This window comes from Hippopotamus amphibius, chromosome 4, assembly GCF_030028045.1.
Source record: "Hippopotamus amphibius kiboko isolate mHipAmp2 chromosome 4, mHipAmp2.hap2, whole genome shotgun sequence".
Lineage (NCBI taxonomy): Eukaryota > Metazoa > Chordata > Mammalia > Artiodactyla > Hippopotamidae > Hippopotamus > Hippopotamus amphibius.
Genome location: NC_080189.1, coordinates 111245110 through 111260653, shown reverse-complemented (window position 1 = coordinate 111260653; position 15544 = coordinate 111245110). Strand labels below are relative to the sequence as shown.

The 15544-nt window shown below is 42.2% G+C and overlaps 1 protein-coding gene across 1 annotated transcript in view; it reads left to right on the top strand.

The window, feature by feature from the left end:
- Window positions 1-753: 753 nt before the first annotated feature.
- GDI2 (GDP dissociation inhibitor 2) overlaps window positions 754-15544 on the top strand; it is a 33307-nt gene continuing 18516 nt past the window's right edge. Inside the window, exons 1-2 of the mRNA XM_057733776.1 lie at window positions 754-1046; window positions 11348-11455. Coding sequence (XP_057589759.1) covers window positions 1002-1046; window positions 11348-11455 — 153 coding nt within the window. The 5' untranslated portion in view covers window positions 754-1001. The remainder of the gene's footprint in view (window positions 1047-11347; window positions 11456-15544) is intronic.

The following is a 15544-nucleotide window of genomic DNA, read 5'->3' as shown; positions in this document are numbered from 1 at the left end:
GCGAAGGGTTGTTTCTGAAAGGAGGATTTTTTGTTTTCTTAGATCCTTCTAAATTTCCTAAGGCTGCACAAGGGGCAACGCATCAAGTGAGAAAGACACGGGGCGGGAAGTAAGAGGAAACACGGGTTTCTCAACCCCTCAGAACACGTCGGGTCCCTCCGCCTCCAGAAAAGGGAAGCAGGACAGAAAGAAACGCAAAACAAGCCGCAAGGGCGCAGCCAGGCGCGCCATCGGGGCGCGGGGGGCTGAGCGGCGGCCGGGCGCGGGCCACACGGCGTCCGCTCTGGGTCTGCGGGGCCCCGGCAGGCAGGCCGCCCGCCCGCCGTCCCGGCCCACGTGGCCGCCGCAGGCCCAAAGTCCAAGGGCGGCGGCTAGGCTCGGGGCCTGGGGCGCGCCTCGGCTGCTGCCGGGCGGCGGGGGGAACGCACTGGACAGCTGCCCCCCGCCCCGGGCCGCTGGCACCGCCCGTCCCGGACCCCGGGCACTGCCCGCCCCGGATCCCGAGGCCCGCGCGCGGCCTCCGCTGCCGCCCCCACCCACCGAGGCCGCGCGCGGGCCAGCGAGCCGGAACCCAGCAGGAGCACGGCCCGCCCTCCTCTCGCGAGAGGTGGGAGAGGAAGAAGGTGGAGCGGGCGGCGGGAGGGGAGGACGCAGCCAATGAGTGAGCGGGAAGGGCGTGATAGACGGCCGCCTGTAAGCCCCGCCCCGACTGCGGAGGCCGAGGTCGCCGCCCGCCTCTCCCTCCCCCCTCGCCGCCTCCGTCCCTCCCTCCCCAGCTGCCTGCCCTCCCTGCCTTCCCCGTCCCGGTCTTCTCTTCCCGTCTGAGGTGGCGGCCGGTGCCCTCGTCGCCAGCTCCGCTTCCCCTCTGCCTCCGCTTCCCTCTTCCCTCGGCCCCGGCCTGAGCGCTTCCCCCGCCTCTTCAGGGTGGCCGCCTCGCCCCCGCCGCCTCGAGCGCCGCGCCGCCGCCTGTGTGTGGGCCTCCGTGCGCGCCCGGCCCCGCCATGAACGAGGAGTACGACGTGATCGTGCTGGGCACCGGCCTGACGGTGAGGCCCGGGGGCGACGGCAGGGGGCCGGGGGCGGGGGTGAGGGTGGGGGCCCGGGGCCGGGGTGGGGGGGCGCATGCCCAGCCCTGCCCAGCCCCCTCTCCGCGCCCGCGCCTCGCGGGTCTCCGCCCAGGGCCGTCTCCGGGCCGGCCGGGCCTGCGGGCGCGGGGAGGAGACGCCGCGGGGTGGGAAGCCCGGGCCGGCAGGTGCCCGCACGGGCCGCGAAGGCCGAGCGGGGGCAGATGGGAAAGGAGGCCGCGGAAGCCCGGGCCGGGGACCGCGGCGCCCCCCCCCAGCGCTGGGAGGGCCCCCGCGTCGGGAAACGGGGGAGGCGTTCGGGAGTGGGGGAGGGAGGAGGTCAGCCGCGGCGGCGCTTCCTCCTCGGCCCGCGGCCCCTGCCCCCGGTCGCCGTCGGTGCGCGGCCGCCGGGTAGTCCCCGTTTCGTAGGTGACCACGTTGAATGAGCTTGTCCGGCAGGGGGAAATCGGCTTTCTTGGCCTCCTCCCCCACGCCGGGTGAGCATCCTCACGCGTCCCCGTGAACCCCTCCCATGCCCCTTGAGCAGCTGTAGGGTTGGAAATGAGCCTCCTCCAGATTTGCCCGGGGCGCTCTCACCCGGCCTTTGCCGTCTCTCCCCTCTGCGTGGTCTGTCCTTTCCCTCCATTGTCTCTTCTGGACGCTTTCCGCGGAGAAAGGGGTGGGTGATGTGTTGCCAGAGGCCGGGTTCCCTACTACGACTGGGTTTTCGTAATACCATGGTGAATTTATTTTCCTGGCTGTCTGTCCGCTTAGAGAACTTTAGGGAATGTTCCACAAATAATGCAGGCAGGTGTTTTGCTTCTTTTTGTGCTTCTTGAAGAAGATGAAGTCTGTTCATCTTGCAAAAGAATTCCGTTTGCAGAGAGGAGCATTTCCGTTGTCAAAAGTTGTTTGGAAATGTGAAATTCTGACATGGGGGTGCTTGCTTTTAAAGGATGAACACTGGTTTTGCTCTTGTGTATCCCATATAAACTGACCTCAAAGTCCTGAGTCACTTAGTGTAAACTACCACAGATTTGTTGAAATGCATTGTGATCTCTCAAGATCAAATTAAAATTTTTTTCAGATAGCACTCCAGAGTAACTATTTCAGATTTCTCTGGGCAAGAGAAAACTGTCAAACTTGCATGTGGCTAATTTTTTAGCACAACATTGTTGAGAACTAGAATGGCACTTTTTTGGCATGTCATTTTTCTATTTATGGTGATTAATGGTGATTGTTGGATAATACTCATTTCTGAAGTTTTCATTGTGTTTGACCAGTCCAGAAAAAGACATGGGACTGGCTAGGAAATAGTACCAAATAGATGAGATTGCTTACCTAGACAGCTATTTAGTCATTTCAAGTGTGAGGTATTGGGTTGCATTTCTTCTTTTCGTGGTGATTTGGAGGGCTCTTGGGTGCCTGAATGAATAGCCTACCCGCTGCAGGGTGGTTTTTCCATTTTCGAAGTGCTTAATTGGGATTCTGAGCTGAGCTTAGTAGTTTGTGGTGGCCTTTGCGCGTTGGAATGGGCACTGTTGCTGCCAGCATATTGTAAGAGCCAGCTAGTTCCACTGTTTTTCTTACGGTTATTGCTGGTCTTTCAGATTTGCTCTTGATTAGGTCAGTTAAACATGGACAAATGAGTGCAAATCCTTCCTCATGCAGGTTTCTACATGCCTGGCTCAGAGCATCATTTTGTATCAAAGAGGGCACAGTCTTATTGTATAACAACCAAGTTAAGATAATGCACTTTATTTACATTTTCATTGGGATTAATTATGACCTTTGTGATGAATGGTAGATACATACTTAACTAGAAATCAGATAAATCTCTGCTCTCATTTTTGTAGCTGTGATAACTTTAATCCCTGTGAGCCTTCCTGGACTGTTTTCGCGAGATATTTTTTGAGTGTTATATCAATTCAGGGCGGTCACATTATTATTTTTGTTGGTAGGAGTAATGGTGATGGGATGATTTTGATAGTGATAAATCTTATACCCTCATTTTTAGTGATACAGGGACTTTGGTTGCTTTAAATGGAGAGACCACCAAAGTTAAAAATCCTCAAATTATAATTTGAGTATTTGATGTGAACATACTATTTACTTTTCTTAATTTTTGATTTATAAATATTTAGTGCCTGAGATTTAAGAACCTAAAAACAGATGTATGCTATCAGCTGTGGGTACCAAATGTTACATGATACTTGTGTGTCAGTGCATTTTTTAGTGCAATTAACTAGTTACTTTTTTTTTTAACTTGTTACTTTTAAAATAAAGTGTGAGGAAGTGTTGGGGTTTCTGTGTGTTGCCTAATGTTGTCATTGTTTTGTATCGATTGTTACATCTAAAATAAGGTCATATTAGTGCATAAATATTGATGGTAACTTTAATAAAGAAGGCATAAAATGATTTGGTGTAAACTAGAGCAGAATCCTTATTCTGTCTAGGAGAAATGGAATATTCCATATAATTGAATTTTTTAAGGAGTTGAGAATTATCCCTTGAAAGCGGCATAACTTTTAGATAAAAGCCTTTCAAATGATACCACAACTTCTTTAACAAACTAAGGAACATAATTAATGTGCTTGATAACAAAGGTTTCACATCAGGAGAATTAATTACTAAGTTACGCTATACCGTGATGAGGCCATTGAGACCCAGTGAGCTTTGTAGGAACTTTGGCCTCCTTATTAAGCCCTCTTAGGCTGCTTGGCTTTGGGAGTTTGTTCTAGAGTCTGCTTTTCATTTTTTTTCCTCTTTGTTTATTTTACTGGTTAGGCTGGTGACTATTGACAGCCTCTGACTACTTAAGTTGCTATTTCTGATTGACCTTGGGCTGGGCAATAAATTCATAAATCTTCTTAGAAACAGTAATAAATAATAGAATAAGGGTAACTAGCTCCACAGCTGCTTGTGCTTCCCAGCTGGATTTTGTTTTGTTCTACATGGTAATTTTCATAAGGAGTTTTTTTTTTTTAATCGCCCAGGAGCGTTTTATTTAATTTTTTTTAAGCTCTTTATTGGAATATAATTGCTTTACACTGTTGTGCCAGATTTTGCTGTACAACAAAGTGAATCAGCTGTATTTATACATATATCCCCGTTTCCCCTCCCTCCCGCGACTCCTTCCCACCTTCCCTATCCCAGCCCTCTTAAGTCATCACCCATCATCGAGTTGATTTCCCTGTGTTATGCAGCAGCTTCCCACTAGCTATCTTACATTTGGTAGTGTATATATGTCAGTGCTACTATCTCACTTTGTGTCAGTTTCCCCTTGAAGGTCCCCCCCCCCCCCCATGTCCTTAACTCCATTCTCTATGTCTGCATCTTTATTCTGGTAAGGAGTTTTGAATCGTGAAGGACACGTTAGTGATAGATATCTAACCAGATTATTCGTTTAAACCCTTGTTTTATATCCCAAAGATACTTTTCCTCCTTTCTCTTTATTAAAATTTTGTAACTTCAACGAGGAGTTTTTGTGCCTGTTTTTATAATCTTGAATTGCCTTTTATATTTGCTCCTTGAAAATTTTGCCATTGCTATTAGAGTTCTGTAGACAGAGGACTTTCTGTCCACTGCAGTAGTGATCATAGGGCCAGTATGTGCAAATGTCTTATTTTTGGAAGGTTTAAATATTAAAGACTGTGTAGGCAGTCTGTATTTTAAATCAGCCTTAAGCATACCGGTGCAGTAGAATAGAAGTAAAATCAGACCTCTTTCAGCATTTCGTGGTAGTTGTGAGACATTTGGTTGGAAAGACCACTCGGTAAACGTTTGGCTCACACATACGATGCCCTGCAGTTACCTTTGTGTCCCCTCTCACAGTACCTGATTAAAAACTTACTGGAGTAATAGCTTGCTCAATTTCAGTTACCTGTGGCTGTTGTGCTTGATTATGGGCAATAAAAAGGCAAACACACCTGTCTATGAGTAGCTTCTCATGTGGGGGTAACTGTCATACGAGTTAATATGAGAAAGTACTGAGTATCATAAGAGAACTCACGTGTGGGAATTCAGACAGGGGAATCAGAAAGCCTTCATAAAGAAGGAGGTATTTAAGCAGGCTTTTAAAAATAATTGATAAGCAGGGTAGGGGGATAGGGTATTAGATGAAGGTAATCAAAAGGTACAAAGTGCTTGTGTGTTATAAGACACATAAGCACTAAGGATGTAATGTACATCATGATAAAGATAGTTAACTGCTGTACATTATGAATCAAAGTTGTTAAGAGTAAATCTTGAGTTCTAATCACAGGGAAAAATATATGTTTTCCTGTTTCTTTAATGTTGTATCCATATGAGATGATGGATGTTCACTAAACCTACTGTGGTCATCATTTCATGATGTGTGTAGGTCAAAGCATTATGCTGTACACCTTAAGTCTTTACAGTGCTGTATGTCAGTTATATCTCAATAAAACTGGAAAAACTTAAAAAATATTGGCAAGCTTTGAACATGAAGAGGAATGATTTCCTAGGCAGAGAAAGCCGTGTAAGTCAGTATTAAGAAGAGGATATATATTTAGGGGATAAGGAGTTTATTTTGCTTGAAACAGAAGGTATGAAGAGGTGTAATGGAAATCGGGTTGGAAAGAAGGTATACCACCAAGGATGTTGAAGATACTAGGCTAAGAAGTTTGAATTTTATCTTCTAGGCAAGGAGAGAGGGTTTTGAACAGGAATGATATAATTAGAGCCAAATTTCAGGAAAAGTTATCTTTTGCCAGCTTTTAATGAGATGCGTTAGAGGGACAGAGACATTTAAAGAAACACTTATTCTGCTGAAAGCTAACATTCATTTTTATTGTGTTGTTGCTGTAAGACATATACCACTGAGATTAACTAATTTAAAAATTTTCTAGTTAATACATTTTCCTCATATTTTTAGACAAGTAGCTTTCAACAGGCACTTTGCTTCAGTGTGAGTTATTAGGTACCTTGCTTTCCTAATCACATTTTTGTGTGCATTTACTTTCTGATTTTTTTTTTAAATCATACCGAAACTTTAAAATGCAGGAGGATTGAGAGTGTTAATAGTGTTTAGTTTGATCACTTGGAAGTTACATCAGAATATTAGCATACTCTGGCTCTATTCTCTTCCAAGCCTAAATTGCCCTTTAAGTAGGAGAGGGGGGGCATTAACTTTTCCAGGACAGTGGATACTATTTAGTACCAGTGACCGTGGAAACTCTGTTTAGGTTCGTCACAGTTCATATATAGGAACACCATACAGGCTGCTTCAGTACATAAGAGGTACTCCACGTAGTGTGTTTGGGTGCTGTCCATTTGAGTTACTCCGATTATTGCAACCCTAGTGATGTGTGTAGGTGCTGAAGGAAAATGAGCTTCATTATCACTGATTTGGTCCTTCCTGACCATCATCACACCCACACGTCTACAGAGACTAGAATTTTGCTGCAGCTGAACTTTAAACATTTAGTTTAATCTGGATACCCTTTATGTAGGACAACATGAAGAGCCAGTTAGGTGGCAGATGCCATTATCATAAAGAAGTTGGATTCAGAAAATGGTTTTGTAGTTTCAGTTATTTTGGATGTGAGTCTGTATATCCTGTTCAGATCAGTCGTGGGGGAGTCTGAAATTAAATGTGGAGCACTCTCACCTGTTTGTTAGTTTTAAAACGAATGTGTTGGTTAATATTCATATATGTTTCTTGGTAAAAGTTATCAGGATTCTTGATATAGATGATGGATGGTCCAGGTTTTCTAGTGTGAAAAAAGGAAATTCATTTAGAGTGTTTTCACTGACTTTGATGTGCTTTGCTTCTTATTCTGTGTTCACTGTATAGTAGTAGTAGATTTTAACTTTGAGTTAATTTGGGAAGATACTAAAAATTTGGGGATCATTAATGCACACCCTATACTCAGATATCAGTTTTATCGGTGAATTAATGACTTCATCCCATGTTGTAAAGTAAAATTTAAAGTATTACATTTGTGCTACTGTGTATTTTATTCTCTTGGAAGTGTAAAAGCAGTCTTTTATAGATGAGTTTAGAGGAATAGGTGAACCTGCAAGTTAGTAGCTAGCTTTTATCATATTTGCTCCAAGTGATGCCTTTAAAGGTAGTTAGTATCAGCTCTTTGAACTGCTGAATCTTTATATTATTTGGTTCTTTATTAGGCCCCAGCCTTCAGTGCTTGCTTTAGACCCACGGTCCAGCAAGTGGGTCATGATTTTTTGCAGTGGAGTGTGAAAGGTTATATATAGAAGCTGTGCAACACTCAGAGTCGCTTGCTGTGATTTTGCTTCTAAAAGTTGAACCATGAAGTGTACTTTTATTGACTGGAAATGTGACTATTTGGTTTTTCTCTGTTTATGTCACAGTCTGTTTTGAGATTGTAAATATTATTCTACTTTCATGTAATATTTTGAATCATATCTTAGTGCTTCTTTAGATTTTTGTTTAAGCAAGTGATTTGCTTTTGATAATATTGGTGTTAATTTTTTCAGTTGAAATACCTTCAGTTCTGTTTATCAAGACCTCATTAAGAAAGTTAAAAGACTGTGAAATGGATGAAGATATTTGCAATATATATAACCAATAAAGCAGTTTTAAATATCTAGAATATAGAAGGAATTCTTATATAGCAGTAAAAAAAAAAGCCCATTTTAAAAATGGGCAAATAATATGAATAGGCACTTATCAAAATAAGATACCACAATTAGTAAACTGTGAAAAAGTGCTCAGCCTCATTATTTGTCAGGAAATACAGAGTAAAACACATCCTAACAAGAATGATTAAAATTAAAAGGCCAGAACACAAGTGTTGGGCAAGGATTTGAAACAGCAGGAACTTTCATATGCTGCTGACACAAGTGTACATTGGTACACCCATTTTGGAAAGCTGTGTGGCAGTATCTGTACTCTCCTTGGTACTTACCCAACGAGTGCACACATGGAAGACACACTGAGAATGTTTATAGAGCATTATCTGTAACAGCCAGAAACTGGGAACCATCCCAGTGTCCATCAGTAGTGGAGTGTGTGAATAACTCGTGGCAGCATATCCGTAGGGAGAACTCATTCAGCAGATTCCTGTGGCTTTGTTACCCATTGTGGTCAGTGGATTGGCTGCTTCTGCAACACCTAAAAACTTACTAGAGATGCAGAAGGCTAGGCCTCACCCCAGACGTGTGGCGTCAGAGCCTGCAGTGGAGCATGGCCCCGGGTGTGATAGTGTGAGTGGCCTGCTGTCCTAGTGGTGCTGGACATTGCTCCTGGACCAGCAGCATCAGCATCACCTGGGAACTGGTGAGAAATGCAGATTTTCAAGCTCCACTACAGACCTGCTGGCTCAGAAGCTCGAGGTGCGGCCCTGCGATCTGCGTTAACAAGCCGGCCTGGTGATGCGGATGCAAAGTGAAGTTTCAGAATCTGCTGAGAATTTACATTTCTAATGAGCTCACAGGTGATACGAAATCAGGAGCATGAGACTGCTGGTAGGGTTAGGCAAACCTGTAAAAGTCCAGAGTCAGATGTTAGGTCTTTCAGGCCATGTGGTCTCTGTCACAACTACAACTCTGTCACAACTGTCGTAGTACTGTGAAAACAGCCAGTATGTAAATGAACGGGCATGGGTGTTACCGGGAGAACTTTATTTACAGATAATAGGACCCCTGCTGTATAGCAATAAGAGGAAGAACATTTCAACTGCAGACAAAACGTGGATGAATGTTGTAAACATATGTTGACTAAAAGGTGTATGCAAGAAGTATATACTACAAGATTCTGTTTATTCAGAGTTCAAGAACAGGTAGAAGAAATCTTTGCTTTTAAAAGTCGTGAGTGTGGCTTGGGCTTGAGGAGTGGTTATGACTGGAGGTGGCCTTCTGGAGTGCTCACAATGTTTTGTTTTTTGATCTAAGTAAGAAATTATGCACCCTCTTGTAGTAAAATTTGAACCTCATAGAAACTAATTTAAAATATTTTTAAAATATTAAAATGAATAGTACTTTATGAAGGAAAATTTGAAATATGTATGAATTTTTGAAAATAAAGATTTCGGAGTCAGGCTTCTGGGGGATGAGATTGTTCTCTGTTGTCTGGAGTCTTGGATAAATTTGAGAAGCATTAGGATTTATTAAGTTACAGGGTATTTCCTTTGTCTTTTTAAAAAAAATAAAGCTGCTACCACCTAAACTCTGATATGATGGTTTTGAGTGAATGTGTATCCCATCTCTGTGTTTTTTCTCAATAATCCATTAATTGGATTATTTTTTAAAATTTATTTATTTATTTTATAATATTTTTATATTTTTATTTATAATGTATTTATTTTATTGGCTGTGTTGGGTCTTTTTTTTTTTGCTGTGCTCGGGCTTTCTTTAGTTGCGGTGAGTGGGGGCTACTCTTCGTTGTGGTGCGTGGGCTCCTCATTGCTATGGCTTCTCTTGTTGCAGAGCACGGGCTCTAGGTGCATGGGCTTCAGTAGTTGTGGCACATGGGCTCAGTAGTTGTGAGTCACGGGTTCTAAAGCGCAGGCTCAAATAGTTGTGGCGCACGGGCTTAGTTGCTCCGCGGCATGTGGGATCTTCTTGGAGCAGGGATCGAACCTGTGTCCCCTGCCTTGGCAGGCGGATTCTTAACCATTGTGCCACCTAGGAAGCCCCAATTGGATTCTTTCTTGAGTGCCCCCTCCCCCTTGATTTGATATGTCTTGAGTATATTCATGCCTTAATTACCTTTTTCCTGAGAGTGATCTTTTATAACCCTCTGTCGATTGTCAGTTGATTAATGGTTGTCCTGGATGCTTCATTTAGGGTTCGAACTCTGGATCTCAGGCTCTGTTTACACTCTTAAAAATTGAGGACCCTGAAGAACTTTTGTTTGTAAGAGTATCTGTCAATATTTTCCTTATTAGAAATCAATGCTGAGAAATTAAATATTTTTTATAAACGCACTGAAAGACAATGAGGAACTTGCTGCATGTCCCCATGAGTAATGGGTTTAAAGTGTGATTGTGTTTTCCTAAACAAAAAAGTTTCTGAGAAGAGTATCGTTGTTTTGTATTTTCCACACATCTCTTTAATACCTGGTGTAAAAGATAGTTGGCTTCTTACCTGCTTAGGTGTTCAGTCTTGTGATTTTTGCCATAGCTGAAGTGTATGAAGAAAATCAGGCTTTAGACAGGTGTGTAGTTGGAAAAAAGAGTATTTTAATAGCCTTTAAGATTGTTGTGGATATCCTTTTTCGATTTACACCTAAACACAAGTGGCGGGTTTTATTTTAAAGATTAATTGCAATATGAAATTGGAAACCACATCAGTGAATATTCCTTATTCCATTACATTAAAATGCATTAATCTAGCTTACACTTTGAATTCCTCCTGTAACCCCCTGTGTGATTTTGGAACATCATTCATTGGTCACTTGGAAAGTACTGTTTTACTGAATAATGCAGGTCTTCTGAATTGTTGACACATTTCATTAGGCAGTGTCAAACAGTCATGTTTGTTAATATCCCTGATGGTGTCTGAAAAGTCGTTTAATTGTTGGGGATCTGATGTGCCCGTGGTGGTGGATATAAGTTTTCCAAAATTCAAATTTTCATTCAAAATTTTGACTTTTTGTTTTTTGGCAACAAATACTGTTCTTATTTTCCTTGACGATCATTTTTGAGAAAATGTCTGCCAGATACCTAAGTCTGAATAATCATAGTTTGTCAGTCCGTAATTTTTCCAATTAAAGATGATGATCCGTGAGAAAGTAGCTAGTTCAGCTTACAGATCAGTCGCACAAGAGGCTTTCCTTGAGCCAGAATTGCTTTATGTGTACTTTCCATTTTGCTACACAGGATATTTAAAAGATGGGTGTTCAACGGTGTTGTGTAACAGAGGAGGTTTTTACTGCTTCATCAAGGACAGCCTTAAGTGAAACTGGGCTTGTGTTTTTAAACCATGCGTGCCTCGTGGTGAAGAATGTAATGACTGGTACGGTGAGGGCCACTGTCTTAATCTGCTTTATACACCATAGATCTTGTTGCATCAGCACAAACATAGCGCCGTGGGGAAGAGAGGATGCTACCTTAGTGTTATTATGAAAACAGTTCTAACCTTGGGACCCAGAGGGGTTCACACAACACACTTTGAACCCTGGTTGCTTTAGGGCTTTGTCCTTAAAAATTACATTGCATCTACATGAGGATTCATTACTACAAGAATGTTTAATGACAGACTTTTTAAAAAAAATTATGTTTGAAGCATACTGTAGCATTTTCCTTCCTTTGAAGATACTTATGCTTTCCCTCTAGGAATGTATCCTGTCCGGTATAATGTCAGTGAATGGGAAGAAAGTTCTTCACATGGATAGAAACCCATATTATGGAGGAGAGAGTGCATCTATAACACCGCTGGAAGATGTAAGTATTAGAATAAATTAATATGCCTTTCGTACTTTGAAACTTTTCGTTGTGAATCTCTACTTTTTATAGATGGTTTTAATTTTATTTTATTAAATAGATTATCTGTAACCATAATTTTTAGCAGCTCCTAGTTTTGGGGCTTGTAGAAACTTATATTGTGACCTTTGTTGCCCCCTGGAGCAGTTACCTCTTCTCTCTGAAAGTTAGTAGTAGTGTGTGGGCTGGATAGGGTGCCTCTGGATGGAGGCCCGACACACGCAGGGCACAGTGCCCGTGCTTTCCACATGGCCTTATTTACCTTCCTAGTCACTCTAAGAGACTTTACCCCCATTTTTCAGATGGCAAAATAGTTTCTTTGGGCTTTAGATCACAGAGACAGGCTGAGAACCCAGGTTATATGACTCCAAAGCTTAGTCCTTTTAACTTATTTTATTGAAGTATAGTTGATTTACAATGTTATGTTAATTTCTGCTTTACAGCAAAGTGATTCAGTTATACATATAAATATACACACATTCTTTTTCATATTACTTTCCACTATGGTTTATTACAGGATATTGAATATAGTTCCCTGTGCTATACAGTAGGACCTTATTGTTTATCCATTCTCTATATATAATAGTTTGCATATGCTAATCCCAAACTTGTCCTCACCCACCTTCCCTCCCGCTTGGCAACCTCAAGTCTGTTCTCTATGTCTCTGAGTCTGTTTCTGTTTCATAGAGGGGTTCATTTGTGTCATATTTTAGATTCCACATATAAGTGATATATCACATTTGTCATTCTCTGTCTGACTTACTTCACTTAGTATGATAACCTCTAGGTCCATCATGTTACTGCAAATGGCATTATTTCTTTTTTTATGGCTGAGTAATATTCCATTGTATGTATGTACCACATCTTCTTTATCCATTCATCTGTTGTGGACATTTAGATTGTTTCCATGTCAAAGTTTAGTTCCTTTTGCTATACTCCCTGCTTCCTACTTTTTTTAGAACATGAGCACGTGAAGCATTTCCAAAGTCTGTTTTACTGAATGTATTTATTTCTCTGTGTGGGTTTTCTTCACCATCCACATGTATGAATCTGAGCTGTATTGTGCTTTATAGGAGATACACAGATGTTGTCAGTTACTTTTTTTTTTCTGTAACTGTTTTTTTCAGTTACTTTTTCTTTTTTATCTTTATTAGAATATAATTGCTTTACAGTATTGTGTTAGTTTCTGCTGTACAACAAAGTGAATCAGCTATATGTATACATATATCCCCATATTCCCTCCCTCTTGAACCTCCCTCCCACCCTCACTATCCCACCCCTTTAGGTCTTCACAAAGCATCGAGCTGTGTTAAATTTTTGTGATCTCCCTGTGTTAAATTTTATTTATTATTTTTTTTGGCTGCATTGGGTCTTTGTTGTTGCACGCGGGCTTTCTCTAGTTGTGACGAGCGGGGGCTACTCTTCATTGCCGTGCGTGGGCTTCTCACTGTGGTGGCTTCTCTTGTTTCAGAGCATGGGCTCTAGATGCTCGGGCTTCAGTAGTTGCGGCACACGGGCCCAGTAGTTGTGGCACATGAGTTTAGTTGCTCCGTGGCATGTGGGCTTTTCCTGGACCAGGGATCAAACCCATGTCCCCTGCGTTGGCAGGTGGATTCTTAACCACTGTGCCACCAGGGAATTCCCCAGTTGCTTTTAAAATAGTAACTTTGATTAAGTAAACTTAATGCTTATATCAAAAAGCCTTTTTTTTTTTCTATATTCAGGCTTACAGGAAAGTTGAAAGAATAATACTAATGGAATATTTTTTTGCCTCATGTCCGTTTGTGTTACTGGTTTCGAACCATTAAAAATAGTAGACATCGGGCTTCCGAGGTGGCGCAATGGTTGAGAATCCGCCTGCCAATGCAGGGGACACTGGTTTGATCCCTGCTCCAGGAAGATCCCACATGCCACAGAGCAGCTAAGCCCGTGGGCCACAACTATTGAGCCTGCACTTTAGAGCCTGTGAGCCACAACTGTTGAGCCCATGTGCTGCAACTACTGAAGCCCATGTGCCTAGAGCCCGTGCTCTGCAACAGGAGAAGCCACGGCAATGAGGAGCCCGCGCACCACAACAAAGAGTAGCCCCCACTCACCCGCAACCCAAAAGAAAGCCCGTGCACAGCAAAGAAGACCCAACACAACCAATAAAATAAATAAATAAATTAAAAAAAAATAGTAGACATCATGATACTTGACCTAAGTATTTCAGCCTTCATCTGCTAAGAACAACATTCTCCTACATAATCATAATACCATTATCACACTTAAGAAAATTAACCATAATATCCAGGCCTTATTCAAATTCCCCAGTGATCCTAAGAGTGTTGTATATTGCTGTGTAGGAGTGTTTTTTTGTGTTGTTTCCCTTTATTCTCTTAATCTGCACAAGTTTCGCCACCTTTCTCTTTCGGGAAGTCTAGGCCAGTTTGTAAGAAGGTATTGTCGGGCGCGTCATAGTGCATCCCGTCAGGAGGCACAGTAGAACCACTGCTCATGATGCTCAGTGTGACCTGGTTGAGGTGATGACCACTGCTCTCTCCACTGTGACTCATCTGTGGGGCGATGTGCTGGTGCCCGTCCTTCCTCACCTAGTACATTTATTAGCTAGTCTTAAGTAAGATGAGCCAGCTGTCCTCTTTCTTTTTTTTTTAATTTAATTTTTATTTTATATTATAGTTGATTTACAATGTTGTGTTAGTTTCAGGTGTACAGCAAAGTGATTCAGTTTTATATATATCTATATATCTCCATTCTTTTTTAGATTCTTTCCCATATAGGTTATTATAGAATATTGAGTAGAGTTCCCTGTGCTATACAGTAGGTCCTTGTTGAGTATTTTATGTATAGTAGTTTGTGTCTGTTAATCCCAAACTCCTAGTTTATCCCTACACCCCCCCCCCCCCATTTTTCCTCTTTGTTAACCATGTTTGTTTTGGAAGTCTGTGAGTCTGTTTCTGTTTTGTGAATGAGTTCATTTGTATCATTTTTTTCTTTAGATTCTACATATAAGTGATAATCATATGTTTGTTTTTCTCTGCTGACTTGCTTCACTTAGTATAATAATCTCTAGGTCCATCCATGTTACTGCAGATGGCATTCTTTCATTCTTTTTTATGGCTGAGTAATATTCTGTGTGTGTGCGTATGTACCACCTCTTCTTTATCCATTCCTCTGCCAGTGAGCACTTGCTTCCATGTCTTGCCTGTTGGAAATAGCGCTGCAGTGAACATTGGGGTGCATGTATCTTTTCAAATTAATGGTGTTCTCCAGATACATGCCCAGGAGTGGGACAGATCGTATGGTAGCTCTGTTTTTAGTTTTTTTTTTAGGGAACCTCCATACTGTTCTCCCTAGGGGCTGTACCAATATACATTTCCACCAACAGTGCAAGAGGGTTCCCTTTTCTCCACATCCTCTCCAGCATTTATTGTTTGTAGGCTTTTTGATGATGGCCATTCTCATGGGTGTGAGGTGATACCTCATTGTAGTTTTGATTTGCATTTCTCTAATAATTAGTGACGTTGAGCATATTTTCATGAGATTTTTTGTTGTTTTTTTTTTTCCATGAGATTTTTGGCCATCTGTGTGTCATCTTTGCAGGAATGTTTGTTTAGATCTGCCCAGTTTTTGATTGGGTTTTGTCCTCTTGTTTAATGTATTCAAGAACCCGGGCCGCCTGCATTGGGGGCGCGCTCTTAGCCACTGGATCACCAGGAAAGGGCCCTGCAAGCTGCTTTTTATCTAGAGCCTCAAACTCATGTAAATTATAAATTAACTGGAACTAATTTTGTCTTTTCTGATTTGAATAATCCAAAGTTTATTTTTAACTCCCTACATAATCACAGAAGCAAAATTAAGCCTTCAGGTTTTTATTCAAGAGAGAATGAGTTTAAATGACATCTGCAGGTAGTAAGAGATGTATCTGCAGAACTAGTGTGTCAGTAACAAATAGTTTGTTTTGTATTCTTGCTAGTAAAAGCAAACACACACCACCTCTTCATTATCTATTTTAGCATTCGTGAGTTTGGTGGTACATTTCATTTACAT